This window comes from Dunckerocampus dactyliophorus, chromosome 15 (genome assembly GCF_027744805.1).
Source record: "Dunckerocampus dactyliophorus isolate RoL2022-P2 chromosome 15, RoL_Ddac_1.1, whole genome shotgun sequence".
Classification (NCBI taxonomy): Eukaryota; Metazoa; Chordata; class Actinopteri; order Syngnathiformes; family Syngnathidae; genus Dunckerocampus; species Dunckerocampus dactyliophorus.
Genome location: NC_072833.1, coordinates 11,625,213 through 11,650,627, shown reverse-complemented (window position 1 = coordinate 11,650,627; position 25,415 = coordinate 11,625,213). Strand labels below are relative to the sequence as shown.

General features: G+C 43.3%; 3 protein-coding genes across 5 annotated transcripts in view; 1 reads left to right on the top strand and 2 right to left on the bottom strand.

Annotated features, from left to right (window-relative positions):
- dock11 (dedicator of cytokinesis 11) overlaps positions 1-5,832 on the bottom strand; it is a 32,530-nt gene extending 26,698 nt beyond the window's left edge. For 2 of the 3 annotated variants that reach the window (XM_054752742.1, XM_054752741.1), the window contains exons 1-5: positions 5,575-5,832; positions 3,000-3,116; positions 1,792-1,881; positions 1,277-1,359; positions 649-715 (exon numbers count right to left, since the gene is read on the bottom strand). In XM_054752742.1, the coding sequence (XP_054608717.1) occupies positions 649-715; positions 1,277-1,359; positions 1,792-1,881; positions 3,000-3,116; positions 5,575-5,679 (462 nt within the window). In that variant the 5' untranslated portion in view covers positions 5,680-5,832. The remainder of the gene's footprint in view (positions 1-648; positions 716-1,276; positions 1,360-1,791; positions 1,882-2,999; positions 3,117-5,574) is intronic. The other variant, XM_054752743.1, reaches the window with a different exon arrangement.
- Positions 5,833-6,449: 617 nt separating this feature from the next.
- haus4 (HAUS augmin-like complex, subunit 4) lies at positions 6,450-9,138 on the bottom strand. The gene is made up of 9 exons (XM_054753015.1): positions 8,992-9,138; positions 8,760-8,899; positions 8,185-8,316; positions 7,962-8,102; positions 7,777-7,873; positions 7,552-7,697; positions 7,205-7,335; positions 7,061-7,129; positions 6,450-6,726 (listed from the first exon to the last, which is right to left on the bottom strand). The coding sequence occupies exons 1-9, from the start codon at positions 9,056-9,058 to the stop codon at positions 6,540-6,542; spliced, it is 1,110 nt and encodes a 369-aa protein (XP_054608990.1). The 5' UTR covers positions 9,059-9,138; the 3' UTR covers positions 6,450-6,539.
- A 2,824-nt stretch (positions 9,139-11,962) lies between these two features.
- fxr2 (FMR1 autosomal homolog 2) lies at positions 11,963-24,720 on the top strand. Its single transcript, XM_054753470.1, has 17 exons — positions 11,963-12,632; positions 14,387-14,439; positions 15,197-15,290; positions 15,431-15,502; positions 15,990-16,138; positions 16,242-16,335; positions 16,433-16,549; positions 16,643-16,813; positions 16,894-16,972; positions 17,112-17,269; positions 17,669-17,755; positions 20,313-20,541; positions 20,618-20,797; positions 22,385-22,579; positions 22,678-22,785; positions 22,858-22,946; positions 23,017-24,720. The coding sequence occupies exons 1-17, from the start codon at positions 12,582-12,584 to the stop codon at positions 23,125-23,127; spliced, it is 2,037 nt and encodes a 678-aa protein (XP_054609445.1). The 5' UTR covers positions 11,963-12,581; the 3' UTR covers positions 23,128-24,720.
- Positions 24,721-25,415: the final 695 nt, after the last annotated feature.

The window sequence follows — 25,415 nt, the reverse complement described above, 5'->3', positions numbered from 1 at the left end:
TTTGATGTTAGTAATTCCCCGAACACGTACGCCTGCAAAACTAATCCCCAAATCTAACAGACCTGGACATTGCACAAGTCACTGGCCACAACATTAGGTACACCCAAACAAACTAATGAGCACCAATATGATTGTAATTCTGGTTAAACTTAGATTATTTTGCATCTCCCTGTAGCAATGATACAGTTGTGTTGCATTTTTTGTGCAGGTATACCCATGGTGCTTTTTCTTTTTTTCCCCCTTTTACATTGTTTTGTTTAGCAAAAATACTTTTTGTCAGGTCAAACTGCCACAATGACACACTTTCAAGAAGCAATACAGCCATCTGCACAGTGATAAAGCAGCATTTGTTTCCCCCAGTTAAACCCTTTCTCCATCTAGATCCATACGCATCCGGCCTGAGGGCAGCAAGGAGGAGGATCAATAGGAGCTATTTATGGAATATTTATAGTGGGCTTCTGTTTTTTTTTTTTGTTTTTTTTTTACAGCCCTCTCTGATGGCATCGCTGGATGGACTCAAGGCCCACGCATCAGCGTGTGTAATGCAGTGTATGCAGAACATGGTGATGAACGAAAGGCGGGTGACATCAAGTGAGTCGATAACCGCAAGGCCCCTTGAGGCAAAACCTGGTGGCGAGCGGGCCTCACCTCATCTTTTGCATCTTCATCAACCTCAAACACGTGAGTGGCTAGCTTGTCCGCCTTGAGGCCTTTGCTTTGGAAAGGCGGAGAGAAAGAGAGATGCTCAGCAATCATCCACACACGGTGACACACGGTGATCATTTATTAATTAATACATTTTTTAAAAAATGCGATAGAGCGAGGGAGCAATATTCGAACCGCGATGTCGCGAGAGACGACTGTACTACCCCAAGCAACACATTGACAACCCTGGTGTTCATCTTTTCTTTTTAAGAAAGTATAACTATGCAGAAAATTGCAACAGTAATAGTTTGAAAAGTGTTGATTACTTTGTTTTTAGAAAAATAAGGTTCCTTATTGGCTTATTTTTGCTATCCCTCCATTTTCTATACCACATGTCCACATCATGGGGTAAACTGTTACATATTTTTTCATAGTTATTTATTCGGAATTAGAGAACTGCGTTTATAGGAGAATTACATGATAGATATGTTCATTTTAAAAATCATTAAAGCCGTTATGCTGGGTTTTGCATTCTGCATTCTGAAGGATGGCAAATAGCTCTCAGCAGGCCAGTTCTACTCCACTGCAAACGACAACCACAATAATGAGCACAACTTCTGTCCTAACTTACCTCGGCAACATGCGGAAGTCACCAGAATAAGGCTCATATTTGTAGTTGATGACATGCCAGTCGGTGTTGTACATCTTGATGCACTGCCAGACACACAAAAAACACACCTTAATAACAAGGTCTGCGGAATTGCAGTCCTCTGACTGTGACTCACAGGCCTGGAAGAGACTTGTTTCTAGGACACTGAATCCTGCATTGCTGAAGAAAAGGATTTTGTCGCACATATTGCTTTTATTTGGCATGGAAAAGAAAGCTCAACTATGCCAGGTTTGATGTTTCTTTGTTGTGCAGAAGACAAGGATGGCTAGATCTCTTAGGTCCACCAAATAGCAAAAATATCTGGCTAATAACAGCTTAAAATCATCATTTCTGCCTTTGTAAGAACAGCTCACACTGGTTGTAAACTTTTTATAACGTTGAATGCTTTACTTACATCCCATTATTGACATTTGAAGCCATAAGCGGCATTAACCACCACTTCAAGACCTTTAATTACCACACGTTTTCTGAATTACCTCTTTGGCAAACAGACTCCTGGCTTCCCGCTCAGCATTCTGGGGCACAGAGGGAACCACAGTCCTTCTCTGCCGTGATATTTGGGACTCCTGCACGTGCACACACATGGTGAGTTAGTGGAAAACAGAAGGGAGAAACATATGAACGTCATAAGATTGTCCTCCTCTAAGTAAATAAAACCACATGTGCTGAGAGCAGAGGTGTCCGGCTGGGATGCTTGGGAGAACTCTTGGCTCTCTTTGGTCAAAACTGTAAAAACAGTATGTTTGCAACCAAGCATTCCGCTGGTGGAAGGAAGAATACTTCCACTGTATTACAGAATGGACCCAGAACATTATCATAAGGGAAAAATGTGCTTTTGCATACACAGAATGCAGCCAAATGTGGCTGATTTAATGCAGTACATGAGGATTATTAGGGCTTTATTTCAATTTCATTCTATTTGATAAAACCTGCACTACGAATTCAGATTGCATTACCGCATTGGCCTGACTAGATGACCCTGAATATAAGACAACTTTGAACATAAAACAAACCCTCTTTTTCAAGACCCTTTTTGGAAATATATTTTCTAAAGATACAATTTTAGAAAATACATTATATATAGACACATTTTGTAAATTATGCTTACATGTTAAATCATACTGCCTTCATCATGTATTATAAAACATATTTATTTAAAAAAAAAAAACCACACACACAGGGTCATGTAGGCTTGGATTTTTTTCTCCCTTAATAATAAAAACTTTCATTAAAAAACTGCATTTTGTGTGTAATTGTGTTGTCATTAACTAATATTTTAAATTTGTCTGACGATCTGAAACATTTAAGTGTGGCAAACATGCAAAAAAATACGAAATCAGGAAGGGGGCAAACACTTGAGTGAAAAAATGATATCGGGAGACCCCTATTTTATATTATCTATCTATTTTTCATCTATGAGCTAAAATTTCAGGAAAAGCTTTGACAATATATTTTTAAAGAGTACACCTCGCACTGCTTGCAGCAAGGGCCTGTTGGTTTGCATGTATGAGAACCCGACTATGAGATGATCCATCTTTTTCAGACTGTTTTCGAGGGGGAACAAAATAATGACAGTTTTATATTCAGGTCAATATTGCCACGGCGCGGCATAGTGGCAATGCTGGCGACAACCCCACGATGCAGAAATGGTGACCAAGTTCAAGATTATATTAAAAGACATCACCGAGACATCGTCGACCGGGCAGAGCAACAAGTCTCGCTGGGGGTCGCTGTGGATCTGAGCCTTTCTCTGGAACACCACAGCTTCATAGTCCAGAGGCTCGATGATCTTGGGCTGCTCCTGCGGAATGAGGTGTGGTGGGTGATAAACAAGGACACTTACAGTGTGTACAGAATCAAACAAGCCTGTTGTGTGATGTTGCATGCAGAAGGCAAACAACAAACAAAACAAATAATGCAAATGCAGAAAATATTACATTCAATTTCCACTTTTTAAACATCTGAGACTAAGGGGACTGACAGGCTTGGCCAAGAGCTCCAAAACTAGGTCAGCGTGTGAGTCCGAGCAGAAACACATGGAAAACCTGGGAGTAAACTCCATGGGAATGCCATTTTTTAGGTTAGTACTAGGTAGTAGCTTGTCCAGTCTGCCACAAAATCACTGGAAGAGACACCTCCCTCATGGATATTTAATAGGAGTGTAACTGTACATGCGTTCAGAATCAGATTTTTTGGTACCGAACATTCCATACTGAGTTCTCACACAGTACACATCAAGTGAGGGACAGGAACTATAACTGCCCATCGTCATACGTGTACTCGGTAAACAAATACAGTACAGCCCAGCCTTTGGCTAGCAGGAGGCCTTGAAAAGCCTCTTCTGTTGTTAAAGTCTCCTGTGTGGAAACACTTGGTGTTCCCACTCTTCAGTGGGGATGTGGAACGTGGCTACAAGCAGGAGCAATTAATGCTGCACTTCAGCCAATAAGTTTCACATTTGCTTTCCTTACGGTACCCAAAATCAACCAAACCGTGACCTTAAAACTGAGGTATGTACAGAACTGCGATTTATGGTGTACCGTTACAGCCCTTGCAGTTTTTTACACCATCAGTTTGGTTCGTCAATGCACTGTAAGGTCCGAATTAAATCCAACACTTCCCCGCCTTTTCACATGAACCCGGCGGCCACATGTAAGCAACATTTACAGTCTCCTGAGAATGGAGTGCATGCTAGGGCCCAAAAGCGGCAGTTGCGCTTCCTGTCATGTGCAACAAACAACCGCAACGCTGCAAGTCACGGGCCAGCTTTGAGCAGCGCCAGCAAGCAGGATCATGTTACTACAGAGGGAGGGCAAGGGCAAAGAGAAGAAACTTCTGCTTTTCTGTAAATATACAAAAACACCCAAGGGGCTTCACACCACAAGGTGTGTCAGAGCGAGCCTGCAATGGACACTCTCTTCACACTTTTCCTCCAAAAGACTAACACAAGGTATACTTGCCCACTGGGCCTGCAAGGTTTAATGATGATGATGTTAGTGAGATTTCCAGATGCACACACATGTGAGGGCGACAACATGTGGACTTTAACAGCAGATGACCTCCACCACCATTAGGTGCTCCACAGGGTGTCTGTATCTAAGCAGCAGCAACACAACAGCAGCAAAAGCCTCATTTGTCTTTTCGGCAACTGGTCATGTGTTGGGATTAGCTCATATGTAAAGTTTGAAACAGTACTGAGTATGACTGAGTGAATACTAAAATAAGTTTAACTGCATCGAAGGCCCAGACGTGCAAAAGGAGCATTCGCGGAAAGCAGCAATACATAAAAAGGTCTGAAGAAGAGAGGAAAATGACGGACACACAAGTCACAGAAAGTACGCTTGCACAAATGCCTGGGGGAATTCCTAACAAAAGCTCCTCAGAACAGTGCCTTGTAAAAAAAAAAAAAAAAAAAAACTCATCAAACAACCCGCCAAAGCATGCAACAGGAAAAGTAACAGCAAGAAATGATTCAAGGCATTACTTAAAGCACGACAACATTCTCTGCTATGACATTATGACATGATCATTACGCTCCTGGCATCACACTCCTCAAGATGGTCATCATGAGACTCAAAATCTTTCAGCCTCCCCTCCCCCCAGAGAAACAAGAGTCTATTTCTTGTGCAAACTCATGCACCTATCTAAAAATGAGAAAGGGAATAACAACAGCAGAAGACAAGGTGCACTTTCAAGCTGATCACTTGGAATGTCAAAGACAAGTCATGTGCTTTTGACACAGTGGAAAATAAATCCACACACAACCACATTGCTGTGTCAGCAGGGCTCTCTGTTGGCTTTTTCGCCTCAAACCACTGCGCCTAATCCCCTCATGACTGCAGTCAGCTATGTAATGTAGCTTCTACAAAAAAAATCAACATGCATGAATGTGGGCATGGATAGCAGTGGGCTTCGTTGCATCATGTGGCTGAGTCCATCAGACATCAGACATGCTTCAGCTGTCCCAACTGGTAGACAAAAGAAGCTGCAGAGGACTGGAGAGCATTGTCCCTGAAGGAACTCGCGCATCAATGCAGATCATTTCGGGGAATGAAGGGACAGAAAATGTAAATTACGGCACATGAGTGCAGCACGTTCATTTTTATTGTGTGCACTTGAACGCAACGCATTTCAGTGCGATGGATGGTTGGACAAACAAACATAAACTGAATTTTGCTGATCAGAAATGAGTTGCGTGTATGTGTATGTTGTTTATGTTGTACAAAAAAATGACAGCAACAAGACAACACTAAGCTTACCACCGGGTCCACGGAGCTCCTCACCGCCTCCGAGACACTCTGTCTGACTTCCGCCGCCGTCCCGGGTTTGCTCAGCCTCTTGGTGAATTTCCGGACTTCCGACATCGTGTCCCCCAAAAGGTCAAATGTTTGTGTGTGTAGAAATCCACAATCCCTGCGTGCATGTGTCCAGATGTGGACCGTGTTTGGCGGGGGGTGGACCAGCTATCCAGAGGTTTGACGTCGTGAGGAGGGGCGGCCACTTCCTGTGATGCTGATGAGAAAAAGCCAAAGAGGAGTGACGACGCTGGATGATTTGCTGACGCACACTTCCGGTTCACAAGTATTGTAGACCTGCACATTAGATCGAATACAAGAGCTCTATCAAAAAATTAAGGCTGGTGAGTTTTTGTTTTTTCCTTCATTTCTGGTAAACCAGCCTCCAAAATAGAAATAGTATAAAACGTTCAAAAGCAGCGATACTTTTATTCAAGTAATTGTAGTTTACAATCTACTGCATGTGGCACAAATCTAATGTATCTAAGATTACTTTTAATGTGTGTTAAAACTGGATTAGACAAAAATAACTGACCTTGGTGTTCGTTCTTATGCTCCCCTCTTGTGGAGAATATAGTGCACTACAGATAATTCCAAGTACAGTACGTCTTCATCATTGTGCACACGCATATACCGGCATACACTAAAACTAATTTTCTGGTGAATTGTGTGTAATTTTCTTCTCACTCCAGCATCTGTTGACTCACTCACTCTAGGAGCTAAAAAATTAAGTAATATGCCTTTAAACATAAGTGAAGTTCAACTTAGCAGGTTTGAAACATGTTTTTCACCTCCCTTGACGTCTTCTGGTGGCTTCCCAGGGAAGGATCGCCTCACACTTTCAACCCATTCTTGTTTATTTAGTACACAAGAAGGGGTATTAATGGTATTAATACAGGTTTCATAATGTGAATGATCAGGCATGGTCATCAACTGCTGTTGTCCTTGGTGAATTCCTTCAGAGCCCAGTTTCTCATTTCGATCTCCTGTCGAAATTTGCAGTACTCCTCAGCCAGGGTGTCAAACTCCTTGCCCAAGATCTGAAAGGATGAAAGTTTTAACTCCACAGATTGTTTCTCCACTTGGTAGGCTTGCAGCTCTGACTCCAGGTTTATCCTGCAATGAGAAAATGGCAAAAGTCAAAGTCAAGTCAAAGTTTATTTCTATAGCACAACCTGGGTTCACCAAATAGTCAGTAACAATAAAAGTAAAAAAAACAAAAAAAAACCCAACAACAATAAATACAAATACTACAGCAACGTTAAACACCGATGGGAAAAAACAAAAACGTTTTTGGCTTCTCCTACTGTTCAAATTTGACATCCCTCTCTAATTCTTCAGTGTGAAAGACATTAATGAGAATAGGACAAAAGTATATGACATGTTTTCCAAATCTGTAAAATCCAAAACTATATATGCACTTTTTTTTTTTTTTTAGAACGCCTCTTGCCTTATTGCTCTGTGGGCAGATATTGACTCTGCTGTGTAAGTGTCCAGCTGAATCCCAGCCATCTCAGCCCTTAGAATAAACAGAAACATCATTAAAAAGATTGGAAATACACCTACGCATTCATTAAGACAGTAAACTCCTTACTTGATCTTCTGCAAGACTAATTCGCATTTGCCTTCAAAGTAGTCTAACTTCTTCCTGTCCAAATCTGCCTGGATCGTCAAGCAGCGCTCCAAGATGAGAGACTGCAAGAGCTGCACACACTTGGTCATCTCCTGGAGAAGTTACATTAAATATAGTGCCGCATAATTACTGTAGCTCATTTTTTTGGAAACCACACATTGCAGAGAGTGGGCTTCATTAAAATGCACAAAATGTACAATGGCAAGCTCATTAAAAAGTAACTAGAAGTGCTTATTATGGCAGAGCAAAGAGCTAGAATGAACAGCACTTTGTCCACAAAGAATACAATTACAGGATACTCAACTCACAGAAAGGCACAGTTGTGTCTGTCTTTGCAGGAGAACTGCATTTTCATAAGAGCTTTCTTTCAGACTCTTTGTCCTTTTTCTGTCTTTGTCCATTTGGCCAGACAGATAAGACAACTTGCTTCTCTTCAGACCTTCACTCTGATTCTCTAGAAATAAATCAACACTCGTGTTATGTACAGATCAACTTGGTAACATAATCCATTTGTGTTTGTAAAGAAATCACACCCCATTCAGGTTGATAGTAGGAGAGGTAGCTAAAACACTTTTTCTTTAGATGTTCCTCCACCTCTCTGGGTAGTATCTGCTTCATTCTTTGCACATTCTGGCATAGAAACAGCAAAATATGCATTGCTTACAAAAAATCCAAGATAATACCAGGCTAAAAATAAAAAACTCATTTCATCACATACCCTCTCTGAAGGCATGATCTCCATCACTTGTTGGGGGGTCAAGCCTAGAAGAGAGGGCTGATCCGGCTTGGTGGTGTTGCTGGGGTCCAACTGTCTGGCACACATGGCCACAAGGAGACACCTTTCCATTGTCTCATAAAACTGTGAACACATTAAAAAGTAGTTTTCATCAGTCATATGGTGGCAGATGTTTGTTCATTTATGGCCTGTAGTAGTACTTTACCATCTTTTGGTCCTGTGGTACAGTAGATCCATGCTTCCTAACAGTATAGTCCTGGATCATCTCCTGCAGTGAGCTGTGGAAGCTCTCGGAACACAACCAGACACGCCGCTGGCTCTGCAGCTTCTGCTCAGTCTGAAGAAAAGCAGCCACAAGTCAAATCTTTGTAAATATTTATCTTTACTATGTACATGAACGTGGTGGGGAGTGAGCAAGCATGCCATGTTTTTGACTTGATGATGTATTTAATTTTTTTATACATTGATATAAAAAAAAATCCTCTGTTAACAACTGTCCTTCTGGGACGTCTCATGAAGAATGTCAGAAAGATCATTGGAGGTTTCTTTAAAGCAGGCAAAGCCAATGAGGAGTCTAATACAATAATAATTTCAAAATAAACGCACATGGCCCTGGTGTGCGTGTGCGTGTGTAAATTGCCCCAGAGTATCGGGATCTTAATTCTAAGCAAGAAAGTTGCGATTCAGATTTTTCTGCAGAATGGTGCAGCCCTAATGTGAGCGTCAAATAAGTGGGAATGATCCCACAGACATGATATGTAAACACATTTCTGTTTCTACCTTTTCCAGCTCTGTTTTCAGATGGGCAGTGAGCCCTGTTTTATCCACGTGTTGTGCCAGAGTTGCCAGGAGCTTGCAGAGCTGAGGATTCTGTCTCAGGTCCTCTTCGGTCATGTCACATAGTGGAAAGGACGCCAAAACTGTGCAAGAGTACAATGACGTAGTTTTCGTCGTAGATACAGGAGGACTACATTCAATTAAAACAGCCAAAAACATGTAAATATTGTCTCACCCTGTTGGTGCAAACTGTCTTCACTTCCGAATCCTGATGCACCAGTAGCTCCGGGACCAGTTGCCATTTTTGCCTGAAACCTGCCTCTTTTTCACCAACAAGCGGTTATGTTTAGCTGTGAGTAGCAACTTCCTGAATCAAGGAGCGCGCGACCGCGGGTAGCCCTCTGATTGGATACAGAAGACACGTGGTACAATCCGCCTGCGAGAACTGCTTACCTATCGCGAAAAAACCCGTGAAGTCCAGATAGAGACTACTTTATTGGTCCATTGCAGGAAATTACTTTGCTACAGCAACCACATTTAAAGATGGTATAATACAAACAACAAAATAATAACAAAAAGCCAAGAAAAATGCAAACAAAATCAGTAAAATACAATACAAACAAAACATAAACACAACCTCTGATGTGCATTATGGATTATCATTATCGTACAATCAGAGCATAAACGTAAATGTGCAGGGTTGAAATGTTCAATTGTTAAAGAAATGCAGTTTACAACTGTACACAGATATATCTACTAGACCTGTATATACGACACATGATCACATACTATGTATAGACAGGAGATCAATGGTTCAAATTGTTTGGGCATTTCTATATGGAGTTTGCATGTTCTCCCCATGGGTTTCCTCCGGATACTCCTGCTTTCTCCCACATTCAAAAAGCATTCATGTTAGGTTAATTGGAGACACTAAATTGTCCTTAAGTGTGAATGTGAATGTGAATGTTTGTTGAGGACAAGCGGTATAAAAAATGGATGGATGGAATAAATAATAATAATAATAATAATAAAAGAGCTGTTATTGATCTCTTAATTATTTGTGAAACCACATTGTGTTCGTTAGGTTTAAAGTTTGTAATTTACAAGTCATGACTATGAATTGTTTGGATTAGAATCAAGACAAAATTATGGTAAATGTCAGCAAAGGAGTTAAAAATATATATTACTAAGAGTTAGGGTTGGGCCGCACGGTGGTCTAGTGGTTGGCATGTTGGCCAACACAGCCTGGAGATCGGGAAGACCTGGGTTCGATTCTCCCCTGGGCATTTCTGTGTGGAGTTTGCATGTTCTCCTCGTGTGTGCATGGGTTTTCTCCGGGTACTCTGGTTTCCTCCCACATTCCAAAAACATGCATGTTAGGTTAATTGGAGACTCTAAATTGTCCATAGGTATGAATGTGAGTGTGAATGGTTGTTTGTCTATATGTGCCCTGCGATTAGTTGGCGACCAGTTCAGGGTGTATCCCGCCTGTCGCCCAAAGTCAGCTGGGATAGGCTCCAGCATGCCCCTGCAACCCAAAAAAGGAGAAGCGGTATAGAAAATGGATGGATGGAGTTAGGCTTGATTTGTAACTGACAGATGTGTGTATATGTATCTGCATATGTTTATTTGTATGTGAAATGTACATGTTATATTGTGGTCTCTCCACTGGTGTTCTCCATGACAGAAGTGCACATGGACTTCACAACTGTTAAGTGAGGTTCTACACCATGACCTTTTGACCCCCTCCCCAGTCCGCACCTGCTTCCCGGCATCAGTCCTTCTGGTCTGCTCGGAGCTGCATTTATGGTGCCATGTAACCATACGCCTCAACTCTTCCTGCCTGCAGAATCTAAAATGCTGCTTTACTAAGTGGTGCAGAAAATTCCATTTGAGATATGAGTCAAGGTGCATGGTGGCCTAGCGGTAAGCTGTGTGCCTCACAGTCTGAAGATCTGGGTTTGAATCTATGTTTGAGCATCTTGGTGTGGAGTTTGCATGATCTCCCTGTGCTTGTGTGGGTTTACTCGGTATAGAAAATGGATGGATGCATGGATGGATATGAGTCAAGTGAGTCAACATTGTGGATTGTCTCAGATCTTGAAAGCTTGGGTTGCACACCTAGGTATGGAGCATCATCCAGCCATCCATCCATTGTTTAATCACAGGTAAGCTGCAGCCAATGGAGATTCAAATGACCAGTATATAAACAACCATTCACACTCAAGCAAGCATGTATGTTGGATGTGGGAAGAAGCTGGAGTACCTGGAAAGAAGACACTCAATTGAATTTTAGATGCCGCTATCTGGAAGTGTTGTGTTACATAGCTCCATAAATGCAACTTTGGATATTCAAACCTGGATTTCCAGACTCATGAGGCTGATGTGCTAACTGGGAGTGGGTGGATCAATCCAAATCAGTAACAAGTATGAGTAACAATACCCACAGTTCAGCATCATGATGTGAATGATCAATTTCAATTATTTTTATTTTCAGAAATATTTGTTTTATGTTGTTGTGTTGTTCATATATTGAAATTATATTGTTTTAAAAAAAAGTAAATATGTACGTTCTTGGAAACAAGAAGGCTTAGGATGAGAGCCAATTGTAGTGTTTGCTTTTGTTTAGTTATGTTGCACTGTTTATTTTGCTCTGACAATTGTACGTAGTAATAAGGAATCATTTGATTATTTGCTTTATATTTCTACATTGCCTTATATTGTTGTATTTACAGTATGTATTGTTAAATTGTTCGCAAATAAGTTTGTTGAGAAAAGTTTTTTTTTTGTTTCGTTAAAATGTTTGTCCTGCGTTCTGATGTGATTATAATCTTGATAAACAAATTCAAGGCTAAATCACAACATCATTCAACATTCAATGCGCTTGAAATGTTTCATGTAAAAAGTATTGGTATTGGCAATACTTGCTCTGTAAGTTACTTATCGATACCAAAATTTGCCATGTTACCCACTCTTAGTGCTAACCACTATGCCTCTGTGTACACACTGTACAGTATGAATGATTTTTTAAAACTTTACAAATAGTTTTTCCGTTTTTAATTTTACCTATATGTACGTAGGTAGTGACGTTGTAAAAGGTGAATGCCTTGTTTACCTTTCCATAATACAAAGCCTTTGAATCCTTGAATCATTTGATTCAAAGGTTCTCGACCAATCACAGAGCGGACTTCCGTAGTGGGCGGGGCTTTGTTGGGTGTTTGAGGTCATTCAGCACCTCACTGATTCACTCTATCGGCGTGTGTTGGAGAGGCTTGCTAGCTTCACTGAGGACTCGCCGGGTATTGTACATTTTCTTCGGAGGGGAACGCCTGTGAAAATTGCACAGCAGGTTCAAAAGGACCGTCGCCCGGTGAAGATTTCCCCTCTCCGGTTGTTCAACACAACGACTGCGCCACACTTGAGGCAGAAGGCTATCAGTGGCTAGTAGCAGGCTAGCATCCCTCCAACTGACTGGATCAAGGTGTTGATAGTGGCTAGCTTCGTTGCTAATCAACCATCAGCCCAAATCCAGCCGCTGTATCTTCGTCACCGTGCGTCCATAGCCGTGTGTCCGTGGTGTTCGTGCTGCCAGCAGTGACCACGGTGCTCCTGGAGAGACTGCGCCTTCGTCGGTTCACTTGACACTATCACACCCATCACCTCTTCCCCTTCTCCCTCTCCCTCCCACCTGGAACACTGGACATCCACAAGCGGCCGGAGAGCGGCGACGGGCCGGCGAAGCTGGGGGTGATCTCGTTGCCCGACGCGCTCGGAGTCGTCGCGGCTTCAGCCGACAAGCACATTCGCGGGGAGCTGCCGTCAAGTATGGACGGGCTGGCGGTGGAAGTTCGCGGCTCGAATGGGGCCTTCTATAAGGTAACCGAGGCACCCGGTGTAGCTCACCACTCCTTTTTTTTAAGCAAAGTTTTCTTCTTTTTCCAGTTGTTACATTTTGTTCTTTCAACCACTGTGGTCGCTAAGGATGACTTTATTAGTTCGAGTCGAGTCCTTTTTGAATGAAATGAAGATGCTTTGGTGTCCCAGCATGGCTGGTCATTGTGGGGTGGGCAGCTAGCACGAGTTAGCTCTTAAGCTAATAGGTGCAATTGTCATCATCATCGCTATTTTAGCCATTGTCAACGTTATATCTGTCTACGTGTGATATGTCTTTAAAGGTGTGTTTGTGTGGGTTGGGAGGGGGGCGTTAAAGCAATCTGCTAACTACACACACACACACACACACACACACACACACACACGTTGTGTAAATGCTGCAACTCTGGTGTATCAGATGCTACATGTCAAGCTAACGTACTTTTTGTTTGTGCAGCCACCAGTCATTTACTAGGAATGGGTGACTTTCGGTTTCATTTCTGCCACATTTTCAAAATAAGCGTTCACATCTTGTGGACCCAAAATACGGACAGTCAAATGGTCTTCACCATTGGACTGTCGCGTTTTGGGTCAAATACAGATGCACGCTCAGGGACAGCACATTTTGAATTATTTTAATTTCAGATGAAACCTGATTTGGATCTTTCCTGGAGTTAAACAAACCATTTAGGAGCACCCACTTAAGAGAGGAATGGCAACCTTAAGCCCCCCTCACTGCTTTCTATTTGTACTTTTAAGAGCTTCTCTTTCCTGTGTATTACAGTGCAAACTTATGTCCCCCCACCCCCTCCTGTCGTTGGTTGCTCAGCAGGCCCAGGCTGACCGAATGGGAGGTTTGAGATGCGCCTAAATTTACTCGCCTTCTGCCACCTCACCTGTCGCTGTCCTTTACTGGTTGACAGTTTGGCTGTGGCATGTACGAGCAACTTTCCAGCTCGCGTAGTCACTCATCCTGAAATTGTTGCAATTGTTTTTATTAGGACAATGAAACAAATGGCTTTATGGCCAGTTGATGGACACATTTTATCCGTAGATTCACAGCAAATTTATCCCATCTTAATGGTCATGGAGCTTGATGATTTATAGTCCCCTCGTTTGGGCGATGGGGATGTGGTGTCTTTGTGACGCTTGTCCACTACTCGTGTCATGTCCGGAAGAGGACCTGCCCAACCTTTGACCTGGTACTTCTTGGTGGCAGCCTATCTGAGATGAAATATGCAGCTGTCTCCTGAAGTAACTTCTATAAATTAGAGCGGGGAAGAAAATGTGGTCCCCCCACCTTGCCACGTTTACAATGTGACTCCTTCCAGACCATCAGTAAATATAAATTAATTTGCCTGATAGTGAAATTGATATTTTCCAGCAGTTGTACCCATGCCAACATGGATGCCGCCTCTGTCCCTTACAGGGCAGTGTCACAGTGAGAGGTAGACCACGGCTGCCACTTTGCCATCGCTCAGCACAGGGGGTGTCGGCCGAGGTTTGCCGTTTGTTTACAATGGCGTCCTGTTTAACTCTATGCTGGGCACATTGTCTACCTGTGATCTTAACAAATGTCTTGTTCGGCATGTGACGTTTCCACGCAGCCATTGTTGTCTCAGCTTCCGAAAAAGCCCCTACCCCCTCTTTCTGTTCCTGACGTCCAACCAAAATATTGTTTACACACAACCAGAACCGCTCCAATCCTCATAACTGCAATAAATTTGTACCCCCTCTCTGCTTTGTTTCCCCTGTAGGGTTACATCAAGGATGTTCATGATGACTCTCTCACCATTGTGTTTGAAAACAAGTAAGCTTGAATCTCTCCTACGTGTACGTTGTGTGCGCGCGTGTGTGTGTTGTGATTGAGTTACCACAACTGGTTCTGGCCGGTGCCTTACTCGAGCATTCAAAATGTTCCTCTTCAGCACCTGTGCTTGGAATGCAGCTGTCCTTACACATCTTTAACAGCCCCCTCCCTAGGCGGTTGCACTCGTAGCCCCACCCCACTGCACCTACCAGCCTCCACCTCTCCCATCAACACACCCAGCACCCTTTTTATCTACTCGGCTGGCAGTGCAATATAGTGCAGGGCGCTCCTAAAAATAGTGGCTGACCCAAGTTATGCAGAGTGGGCGGGAGGGGTGACAGGCCTCTGCTGTTTTTGGGATGCACCCCCACCCTCTGTCACGACCCCCTTTTTTTACTTTCCCTGAGAACGTGCTCGGCTGGTTGTATAAGACAAAGATTGTAGTTCCGATTAAAGAAACGAGACCGTTATGAACTTTTGTCCAGCATATCAAGTCACCCTCCCAAAGTAATTTGTTGAACTTTATGGCACTCAAACTATTTACAATGTAATTTAGTGTGTAGGACATGATCCAGCGATTATTGTCGACGGCTGTCTAGACTTGCGTCTTATAACTTACTTATACTTATACTTATAACTTATACTGTAACATCTTACAGTTTTAATTTGATGAGACCTGAAGAAGAGTTTGATGTGTGAATCGCCAAAGCTTGTGTCACCGGATTAGAGCTTGTTTGTGCTCTCCCTCTCACTGAAGCTGGCAGCCAGAGCGACAGTTGCCCTTCAGCGACGTGCGGTTGCCACCTCCAACAGACTACCACAAGGAAATTGGCGAAGGAGAGGAGGTGGAGGTAAGGCCTCTGGCGCCTTGAGTCTCAGCCACTCTTGTTTTCCTGAACTTTCTCACTGTCACAGCCCTCATCAGGGATCCTTTTTAAAAGCAGAACATCTGCAAATGAAAAAAGACTCTATTGTATGCCTCGCCTCACAGGTTTACTCTAGGGCCAATGAACAGGAGCCATGTGGCTGGTGGCTGGCCCGGGTCCGAATGATGAAGGGGGAGGTAAATAAAGCTCATCTTTGCTTTAACACTGTTCATTTCATTGTCTTCTTCTATCCACATTTGAAGCAAAGAGCCTTTCAGTCACCAGCATGATCTGTACGTTGAATAGTGGGTCAGTGGAATATAGACTGGGGGTAAGCTTTGCAGCGCCTCCATGCCAGGGGAGTTGCTGCCGAATGTGTCACTGTTATTTGGAACGGTCTGATAAGAGCCTCCAGGAATCTCTTGTGTTGACTTATAACTTTAATTCTCTCCATTTTGAGCGTGAAGTAGGCTCTCTACCAGATCCTCTTATTTATTTATTTTACATTTATAAACTTTACATTTATAAACTTTATTATTGATCCCCTACTCTGCCTCCTGATTTGCCCTTTACATCAAAGTAGGAACGTGCTTGTAGCCTTACTAGAATGGTGATTTTTTTGGTTTAAAAGTGGAAATGATCTGAGCATCATTGTAACGTAAAATGTGTCTGGCTGCTTTCAAGTTTTATGTGATCGAATACGCGGCGTGTGACGCCACTTACAACGAGATTGTCACAGCAGAGCGGATCAGGCCCCTCAACCCAAACAGCCCCTCCTCGCAGAAATCCTTCCACAAAGTCACCATCCCTGTCCCGGAGGACCTGCAGGATATGTGAGTGTCTTAACTGCATGATGATGATGTTTTAAGGGGCTCTGATTAGTACCTTTTGTTCCAATTAGGCACTGCATATTGTCATTTTTTTCCCCCATAACAGCTGTGCAGGCGACAACATTCACAAAGACTTCAGGAAAGCTATTGGCGCCAATTGCATCTTCTACAGTGCCCAATCACATGAACTCATTGTGCTGGTTAGTACTTCCAATTAAGCTTTTTTTCCCCCAGTATCTGTCAGCTATATTGCTCGCTCATGTCTTCACCTCTTCCTTTATTCTGTATGATTTTCAGTCTACAAATGAAACCACGACAAAGCGTGCTACCCTTCTCAGCGACATGCACTTCCGCAGCATCCGTACCAAGCTTATGTTAATGTCCCGTAATGAGGAAGCCACCAAACATTTGGAGGTAATCATACCTTTTGATGTGCTGTCAGTGTGCACATGATTTGTCCATTGCGTGTTGTGTATTCCTTTTGAAACCTATCCCACCCTCTTCCAGACAAGTAAACAGTTAGCCTCAGCCTACCAGGAGGAGGTTCGGGTACGAGAGGACCTGATGGGGCTCGCCATTGGCTCCCATGGCGCCAACATCCAACAAGCCCGAAAGGTGCCTGGTGTCACCGCTATCGAGCTAGAAGAAGAGAGTTGTACCTTCCGAATCTATGGAGAGGTATGTGGCTTCAGGGCTTAAACGTAGTTGTATTGTCATCAGCCTTTTCAGTTTGTCCTGATGTGTGCGTTGTTTTACAGACTCCCGAAGCAGTAAAGCAGGCTAGAGAATATCTTGAATTTAAAGAAGACTACTTTCAGGTACCCAGGAACCTTGTAGGTGAGTGAGGAAACATTCTTGAGGTGGTTCAGTTTGTTGGCGACAATACTGGGCTTCACTGCATGCATTTTGCGCTTTTGACTACGGCAGTGTCCTCCCAATATTAAGACAACTTCTGACCTGCCCCCCTCTTGTGCAGGCAAAGTGATCGGCAAGAATGGCAAAGTCATACAGGAGATTGTGGACAAGTCGGGCGTAGTCCGTGTCAGGATTGAAGGAGACAACGACAAAAAGCTTCCCCGGGAGGAGGTAGGCAGGCAGGGGGCAGGCAGGGACGACACTTCCAGCAGCAAAGAGGTGAATGAACCGTTGGGCTTGTCTCCTCGTCGCTTTAAAACCACTGTCTACTCTGCAAAAATGACATGACTTTAGTACAACAGTGTGTCGATGTTCCATGTCCTGTCTGCTTTCACACTTGCTGCAATTTTTTTCCCCACTTGAAAATTGTGCATATTGCACAATGTTTTCAATGCACACAACTTCTGTCTGCTGTGTGGGGGCTATTGGCACCTAGCTCTGAGCTTATCCGAGATGTTCTGTACTTCATGCCCTAACTATGCTTGCTTTCAAGAGTTTACAATGTCATATTTAAATAATTGATTTATGTTTTTACAGTCATGACCATCAGATTTTCTTGAAAAAGTGAACAACAGACTTACTTCTTCTATTTTCTGTGTTTTCTCTTTGTTATATAAGGGCATGGTCCCTTTTGTGTTTGTGGGAACTAAGGAGAACATCAGCAACGCGCAGGCACTGCTGGAGTACCATGTTTCCTATCTGCAGGTCAGTGTGGACTGCATAGTCACCAACAGAGGGTAACATGATGGCATTAGAGTGGAGTGAATGTGTTTTTTCCCCTCAAATGTTAGAGGGAAGAATGCATAGGACTGCAACCTTTTTGGTCCCATGACATAAATACCACAGTGCGAATGCTAAGCGAACAGCACCAGCGTGTGCTTGTGGCATGGGCCATGCGTGAACCGTATTGGATCAACTGGAACCACACGAGCAAACCTGTTGTGCAATGCGTTTTTACCCTTACCTCATGTGCTTTTATAAATAGCCCTTCCCTCTGGGATTGGGTGACCAGAATGCTGTGAGTTTAGATTACACCTATCTGGACTCTCGGTGTCCAAAATTAGCTGCAGACTACGCCCCCCTTCTACCCCCTTGTTGTGCCTCATTTCCTTCACAGCCCCCTCTGCCACCTCCCTTGTGGTACAGCTGTCGTTGGTGGAGACAGCAGTCACGCCGCAAAGTAAAATCCTTGCCTTCAATCATCCGCCAATAAAACCACCATATAAAGTATAAAAAATGTTTTTTAATCCTGTAGTTTTGTTTTCTGCTTGTTTTGAACTGTGTGAGCATTGTTTGTGTGGTTATAGTGAAGGCCGATGCAGGCAATTAACCTAATCATGTGCCGTCATCTTTACCGTCATGTAATCGTCTTTATTTGGGTTGTTTGTATTTTCTTCATCAATTCATAGATGCTACGAGAGGGCGTGGGGTGGGGTTATGTCACGATATGCAAATGTAATGGCAGCATGGCCGGCTTTGGGTGTCGAGACATAAATGACAGTGTGGGAGGTAGTGGGTTTTAAATGTATACAGACTTTTTATTTCTCTCATATGGCTTAGTTTAGATTCTGCAAGCATTACTATTCAATGTGGGTGCTTAATGTTAATTAAAACTACATTTTTGAGTACACTCTTCTTGGTGACGAATGTATTACATGTTCAAGTAGGTGAATTGATTTAACACAGGGTGTCCATACTTTTTCACCGAGGGAAACAAACACTGAAGGACACAGAGCCCACTGAACTTGACTTGATTAAACACGGTAAAGCCAATGTAATATATAGCTAACAAAGCTAATAGTTATTAATATTAATGTAATTGTGAAAATTTAAACCCTACACCCCCCACCCACTCCTTCTTTTGGCACCTCATCATCTGTATTTTTAGAACATGCCACAAGCCAATAAAAAAAAAAAAAGGATTCGGGGCCGCAAATGGCCCCTGTACCGGAATTTGAATACCCTTGCCTTAACACTTACCGTAAAGCACCGTGTATAAACCGCACCCGTGTATTAACTGCACCCCCATTTTCAGGCTCATGGCGGGGGAAAAAAAAATGTTTGTTCATAAATGCTTGCCAACTCTTTCATCTCAAATCAACATGCGTAAAGGTATTAAGCAATTTCAAAAAGAAGAATAAAGGAGAAATCTGAACTTCGGCATCTAGATCTTTAATATTATGGCTAAGCACAGATTAATAATAATAATTATAATAATAATAAAAAAAAACAAAGAAATTAGCAATTTTCAGAGATGTTTTGATATCTTATCTTTCACTGCTTCTCTTTTTCTCTATTATTTTATTGCATTGCTTCAGTGTGAATTTCAATAAACTCCAACGTTGTATTGTATTTTACATTGGAAGCTTAGGTTAGCTTCAGTGTAGAGATCGTTTCACTCTGTGAAAATACAGACAGCCGTCAGATAAGTTAGTTGCATACACAAGCATTTTCAGCAACTGTACAGCAGAGGGCGGTAAAGTCAAAGCAACTGTCTGACCCATAGACGGCTATTGTAAAATGGGCTTCTCGTCAATTTATGCGTCTGGTCACAGACTTGTCATCGTGTACAAACCGCACCCCGATTTTTTGCTTCTTACTAGTGGGAAAAAAAGTGTGGTTTATACACGGTGCTTTACGGTATTTAAATGGCATCAAATGCACTAATGAAGTCTGGTGGTGGAATATCGGGGTGTCACAAGATCTTGCAAGATTAAAACCTGACTTCTTGTTCTGAAAAAAAAAAATGTCCCTTGGCCACTAAGTCTGGCAGAATAATAAATTAAATAATCGTACAAAAAATGAAAATGAACTTGATCATTTTGCCGGCCTCATTATAGTATCTTGCGTGTCTGTTTCCCTCATCTCTTGCCTCCAAACAGGCAGGAAGAGACTTCACTCTGTGCATTGCTTTCAGCACCTTGGCGTGTTTGTTCCATAGGACAGCATGAACGGAGAGAGCCCTTTTGTCAGTCATACAGTCTCTTTGTCTCAGTGGGTGGAGGCGGGGCAGGTAGCATACACACAGAGTACAGAAGAGTGTAACGTAGTAGAAATTAAGTTAGTAGATTACATTGTATTGTCATATATTTTTTTATATTTAGTAAGTAACGTTCAAATCTTATCTCGTCTCGTCTCGTTCTCGTAGACCCAATCTCGTTTATCTTCTTGCCTCATGAAATGAGTGTCTTGTGACACCCCTAGTGGAATATATCTAAATGGAAGCTTTATCTGCCATTCCTTCCTCTCTTCATGCTTTTAGGAGGTGGAGCAGCTACGCCTCGAACGTCTCCAGATTGATGAACAGCTCCGCCAGATTGGGGTGGGCTATCGCGCAACTCCGAGTCGAACTGGGGCTGGAGGTGGTGGCACCGTTGACCGAGAGAAAGGGTACTTGACTGACGAGAGCAGCAACTCACTCCATACTTCTCGTACCTATGGGGTTCGCGGCAGAGGACGCAGAACCTCCAACAGCCAGTATTCTGGATATGGTAAGGAGGAAAAGTTTTCATGGGGTTCCTTTTTAGACACGCTTTCAGAATTGTGACAACCTTGTGGTCTCTGCAGGCACAAACTCTGAACTGTCCAATGCCTCTGAGTCGGAGGACTTTAACGAGCGAGATCAGCGGCCCCGGGGCATTGGCGTAGAGGAGAGAAGTTCCCGGCGGGGTGGCCGAGGCAGAGGCTCCAACCCTGGGCGAGGTCGTGGCGGGCCAGGGTCCAAGCCCTCCAACTCCATCAGCTCAGGTACAGTGGAGCCCACTTAAGACGGTCCTGTCTATATCGACCAATTTATCAACTCCTGGTTCACTGTTCTTATTGCTAAAGCTCCCCATTAAGTCTATGCAGACATACTTGGTCAATCGCGATTGTCAATCTAAATTTTGAGAGCCAGAGGGGTCATTTCTATGGAAAAATGGGTACTTTTATGTCAACATGTAGTATTGTTAACCTCATTATTATCCCTAAGCAGCGTGAAATGACAATGTGAAACAAGACACAGCATTAAAACGTGCACACAGTGACTGACTTTTCAGAGCAATAAAAGCATGGCAGTATTAACCTACCACTTTTTAATGATTGTTAGCCACCGGAAGAAATATTTGCCCATGTATGAAAGCTTTACTCTCATTGTAGTCAAGACATACAGTACATCAAAATCACCACAGGGAACAAGAGTATAAAATATCATAAACAGAAGAATCAAATTAAAAATATGTCTAAATAGAGGAAGACCTTGTCAACAAATTGCCATAGGTTCAAACGTCCTTTAAAGGGATAGTTCAGAGTTTTTGACATGAAGTTGTATGACGTCCCCATCAGCATTGTAGTCCAATAACAGCGACTTAAACCCCACTTGATCTCCTAAGTCCAGTTCTGGTCAGATTTCTGTGATGAAGAACGTAGTTCCACTTAGTTGCTGGGGACAATTAAGTAAAGAGTTTGGCTTCTCAAAACAATATGTGTTCAAAAGATTAAAACATTAGCATCACAAAAATGCCTTCTCAAAAACTCAAACCTCACGCTCGGCGTTATATCTTTCACTCCCGCCGTATCCCTGCGCAGTGTCGCCTGTACGTTTATGGGAATGTGACGAAGACACTCTCATCTTCTTCCACTGTGGAACACATACGTAAACAAGATGGCTGCGGCGCTCCGTCGCGGAAGTAAATGCGAGTGTCTTCGTCGCATACAAATGAACACGCAGGCGACAGTGCGCAGGGATACGGCGAGACAGATATATAACGCCAAACGTTTTGTGAGGTCTGATTTTTTTGGGTTTTTTTGAGAAGGCATTTTTGTGATGCAAATGTATTAATCTTTTGAACTCATATTGTTTTGAGAAGCCAACTAAGTGGAACTACGTTCTTCATCACGGAAATCTGACCTGGACTGGACTTAGGAGACCGAGTGAGGGGTAGGTCGCTGTTATTGGACTACAGTGCTGATGGGGATGTCATACAACTGTCAAAAAATCTGAAGTATCCGTTTCAAGTATCAGCCATTCTCCTTATGTCTTTGGCCAAAGTCACAAGTAAATCCACAAGCAATGGCTAGTTTCGGTTTCCATTTCGGTTATGTCGACAACCGCTTATGTCAATCAGCCAGTCCGAGAGGTGTCGACATAAACGGCTTCCACTGTAGTTAAATTTCATGTTAGATGGAGGTTGAAAATATGGAGCGTACATAGTTTGACCCTCAGCTAATGCAAAGGAAGTCAGTATGTCATTTGTTTTATCCAATTACTTTCTGGTTGCACAGTGCCCCCTACTGAGTGAGAGCAAAGTGCAGTTGAATGTGTAGTTGCAAACCACTGTGCTGTGGCATCTGCAGTGCTGAGGGACCCAGACAGTAATCCTTACTCGCTGCTGGAGGGTGAGGGGGAGCAGGCCGACACGGACGTCAGCGAAGGCATGGGAGAAGACCGCCGTAGGCGCTCCCGTCGGCGCCGCAACGACCAGGAGCCCAGTGTGATGGATGCTGCGGCAGAGTCCGACAGCCAGGCCGGGCCCAGTGAGAATGGACTGGGTCAGAAACTTTATTAGCAATCAATCATCGACATTTTCCTGAAAGTCAGCCCCCAAAATTTCTTCTGAATGTGTGTGTTCTCCTTTGACCTTTTTTAGATGACGAAGCTCGACCTCAGCGACGCAACCGAAGCCGCCGCCGCCGTAACCGTGGCAGTCGCCCCGAGGGAGGCTCCACCAGCCGTGACAGGCAGCCAACTGATAGTGGTGAGGTGCCACGTTTTACCAGCTCATGCACAGTCGTCCCCCTGTTGTTCTCAACCAATTTCAATGTTTTAGTGACTGTTGCTGACTACATATCCCGTCCTGAGTCCCAGAGCAGACAGAACCTTCCTCAAAAGGAAAACCACACTGGCGCTGAGCCCAAGGTACGGACAGATGACAAGCTATTATTTGTCTATTCTCAAGTGTTCATATTTTTCTTTTATTTACCCACAGGAGAATGGGACCAGCAGCAAAAAGGACGAGCGAACGCCCTCCAAGCGTTCCCCCAGCAATGGCACAACGCCGACCAGCGAGACGCTAACGTTGGTCAATGGCGTCTCGTAATGAGGCGGCCACACCCTTTGCGAAACCCAAGAATCGAGCAAGAAGACTCCATGGCAAATTGTCCCTGCTTGCATTAACTTAAACCTTAAACAGACGAGTGAAAAGTACCTGACAAAATACCTGAATCCATATTATGAGAGTGAAAAAACCCGACAAACGCATCTACTTAAGAACACATGGTGTATGCTATCCTATCTATCAGTACTTAGTGCTTATTTAAAAAAAAACAAAACTAGCTTGCCAAAAAAGAGCTGGTGAATACGACTTCATTTTTAAGGAAAATACTGAGACACAACAAACAGGACTAGACTTTTTTGAGGGTTTTTTTGTTGTCTTTTTTTGTGTATGTTTGTTTCGTTCATTGTTTATCACTGGCTTGGACTCTGCAGTCGCTATATCTCCACTGAAACAGACACGTCTTATTCACGGCGTTTGAGTGCAGGCGAGAGAGGTGTAAACTGTGGAGAGTGGCACATGAGCAGACGGTCCAATGCGACGACGCAGTGTTCACACTCACAGAGGCTGGAATATTGATCGACATTGTGCCTTGAATTAAAAAAGAAAAAAAAAAAAAAAAAAAAGTGTTTTGTTTCCACGGAGGGAGGTTCTGTGTTTTATTTCAGTTCCAAGGAGAGAACTGACTGATGAGGGAATTGTAAGAGGACTAGAAGGAATGACTGGAGGGAAAAATAGACGAGCTCGGTGCCAAACATCAGAATAGTCAATTTCCTAATTTTGAGTAGACTGTGGAGGCTCTACTTATTTGGCAGCCACAAAACTAAAAACACAATTTCTGGCCTCATGTCAACACAGGAAGGAGGGTGTGAAGTAATGGGTCTCCTCCTCACCTGTCTTAAGTCTGTCAAGGTGGGTCACGGGCGGTGCTCCGAGCAGCCGCTTTCTTTTTTTTTTTTTTTTTAAGCCCAAACTATAGAAACAAAAGAGAAGTAGTGCTAGCTTCCAACCACAGTCTCGGGAAAAACCACGGTCGCACGCCGCTCCGGATGCACATGAGGGTCGATCAGCTTTTGAGGAGACGGGGGCAGGAATGTGCTGCAGGTGGGAGAGGGCCCGAGAGGATGGGGCCGGGGGCAGCGACGACAGAACTGTGGGTACAGCTTCAAATGAGATGAGAGCCACATGCAAACACACACCACCCAGGTGGTGGTTGCCCCGCCTGGCACACAACAGAGCAAGGTGTTCTGTGTTGGGCGAGTGGTGTACGACAGTCCTCAGTGGCTCTCTGCTCATGTTGCTACTGTTGTCTTGGTTAACGCTCTTTTTGTTGTTGCTATTTCCACATCTTAGAAAATATGAAATAAAAAATGGAAGTGAAATGTACCCGTGCTCTGGAGATGAACTTTTGATTTCTCTGTCTTGTGGGTTTGCAGTCTATTTTTCTAACTTGCATGACACGTAGCTAACCATTAGTCGGTGGTCGCCTGTCCTGTGCATGAAGAAAGGGTGTTGTTAGTTTGACTTACAAAGCCATCTGTTTCATCCACTAGAACTGCTGCTAATGTACACGTTGAATGTCCAACACGACTAGAAAGTAGAGCGAGACCAGGGTGGTCGTTTGTTTCTTTTTGGCTTGCAACTTCCAGTCCCCCATTTTGGGGTTACTGGGGCAGCATTGTGCATAACAGGCAAGCATATACACATGACCAAAGGTTTTGAGAGGCAAATGAATGGGAGAACGGTTGACGACTGGCATTGCTTGTAATGATACTACTCACCTGTGTCTTTGTGTGTGTGTGTGTGTGTGTGTGAGAGAGAGAGAGAGAAAGGGAGACGGCACTTAAGAGTATTTGTACCTTTTTGGTTCAGTTGCATGTGTGCAAGTCTGATTTGGTATGTTTGTGTACATTTATACCTCATTGTGTGAGTACTGTACTCCCTTATGTATCTGTAACCCTTGTGTCCTACTACTGGTCGCACTTTGTGTGAGTGTGTGTGCGTGCTGGTTGTACAGTCAATTTCTCTGTCAGATTTTGTCTCTACACTCATGATCTGATGGCAATAAAGGACTTTTCATTATTTGGTATACACTTGATGAACACACTTTTTTTTTAGCAGAGAATTAATTAATATCCATTCAAACGGAGTGTTGGACAGAAAGAACGTCTGCCAGTTTCCTTTCCCTTACAACTAAATGCATCATTTGAGCAGTTACCTTAATTCAAATTTGTTCATTGTGCGACGTTAGGAACTACAGGATTTGCAAGAACTCAATTGGTTGGCAATTCTGCCTACAGCGCCTTCTGCTGGACGTCAAGTGGGGTTGCAGC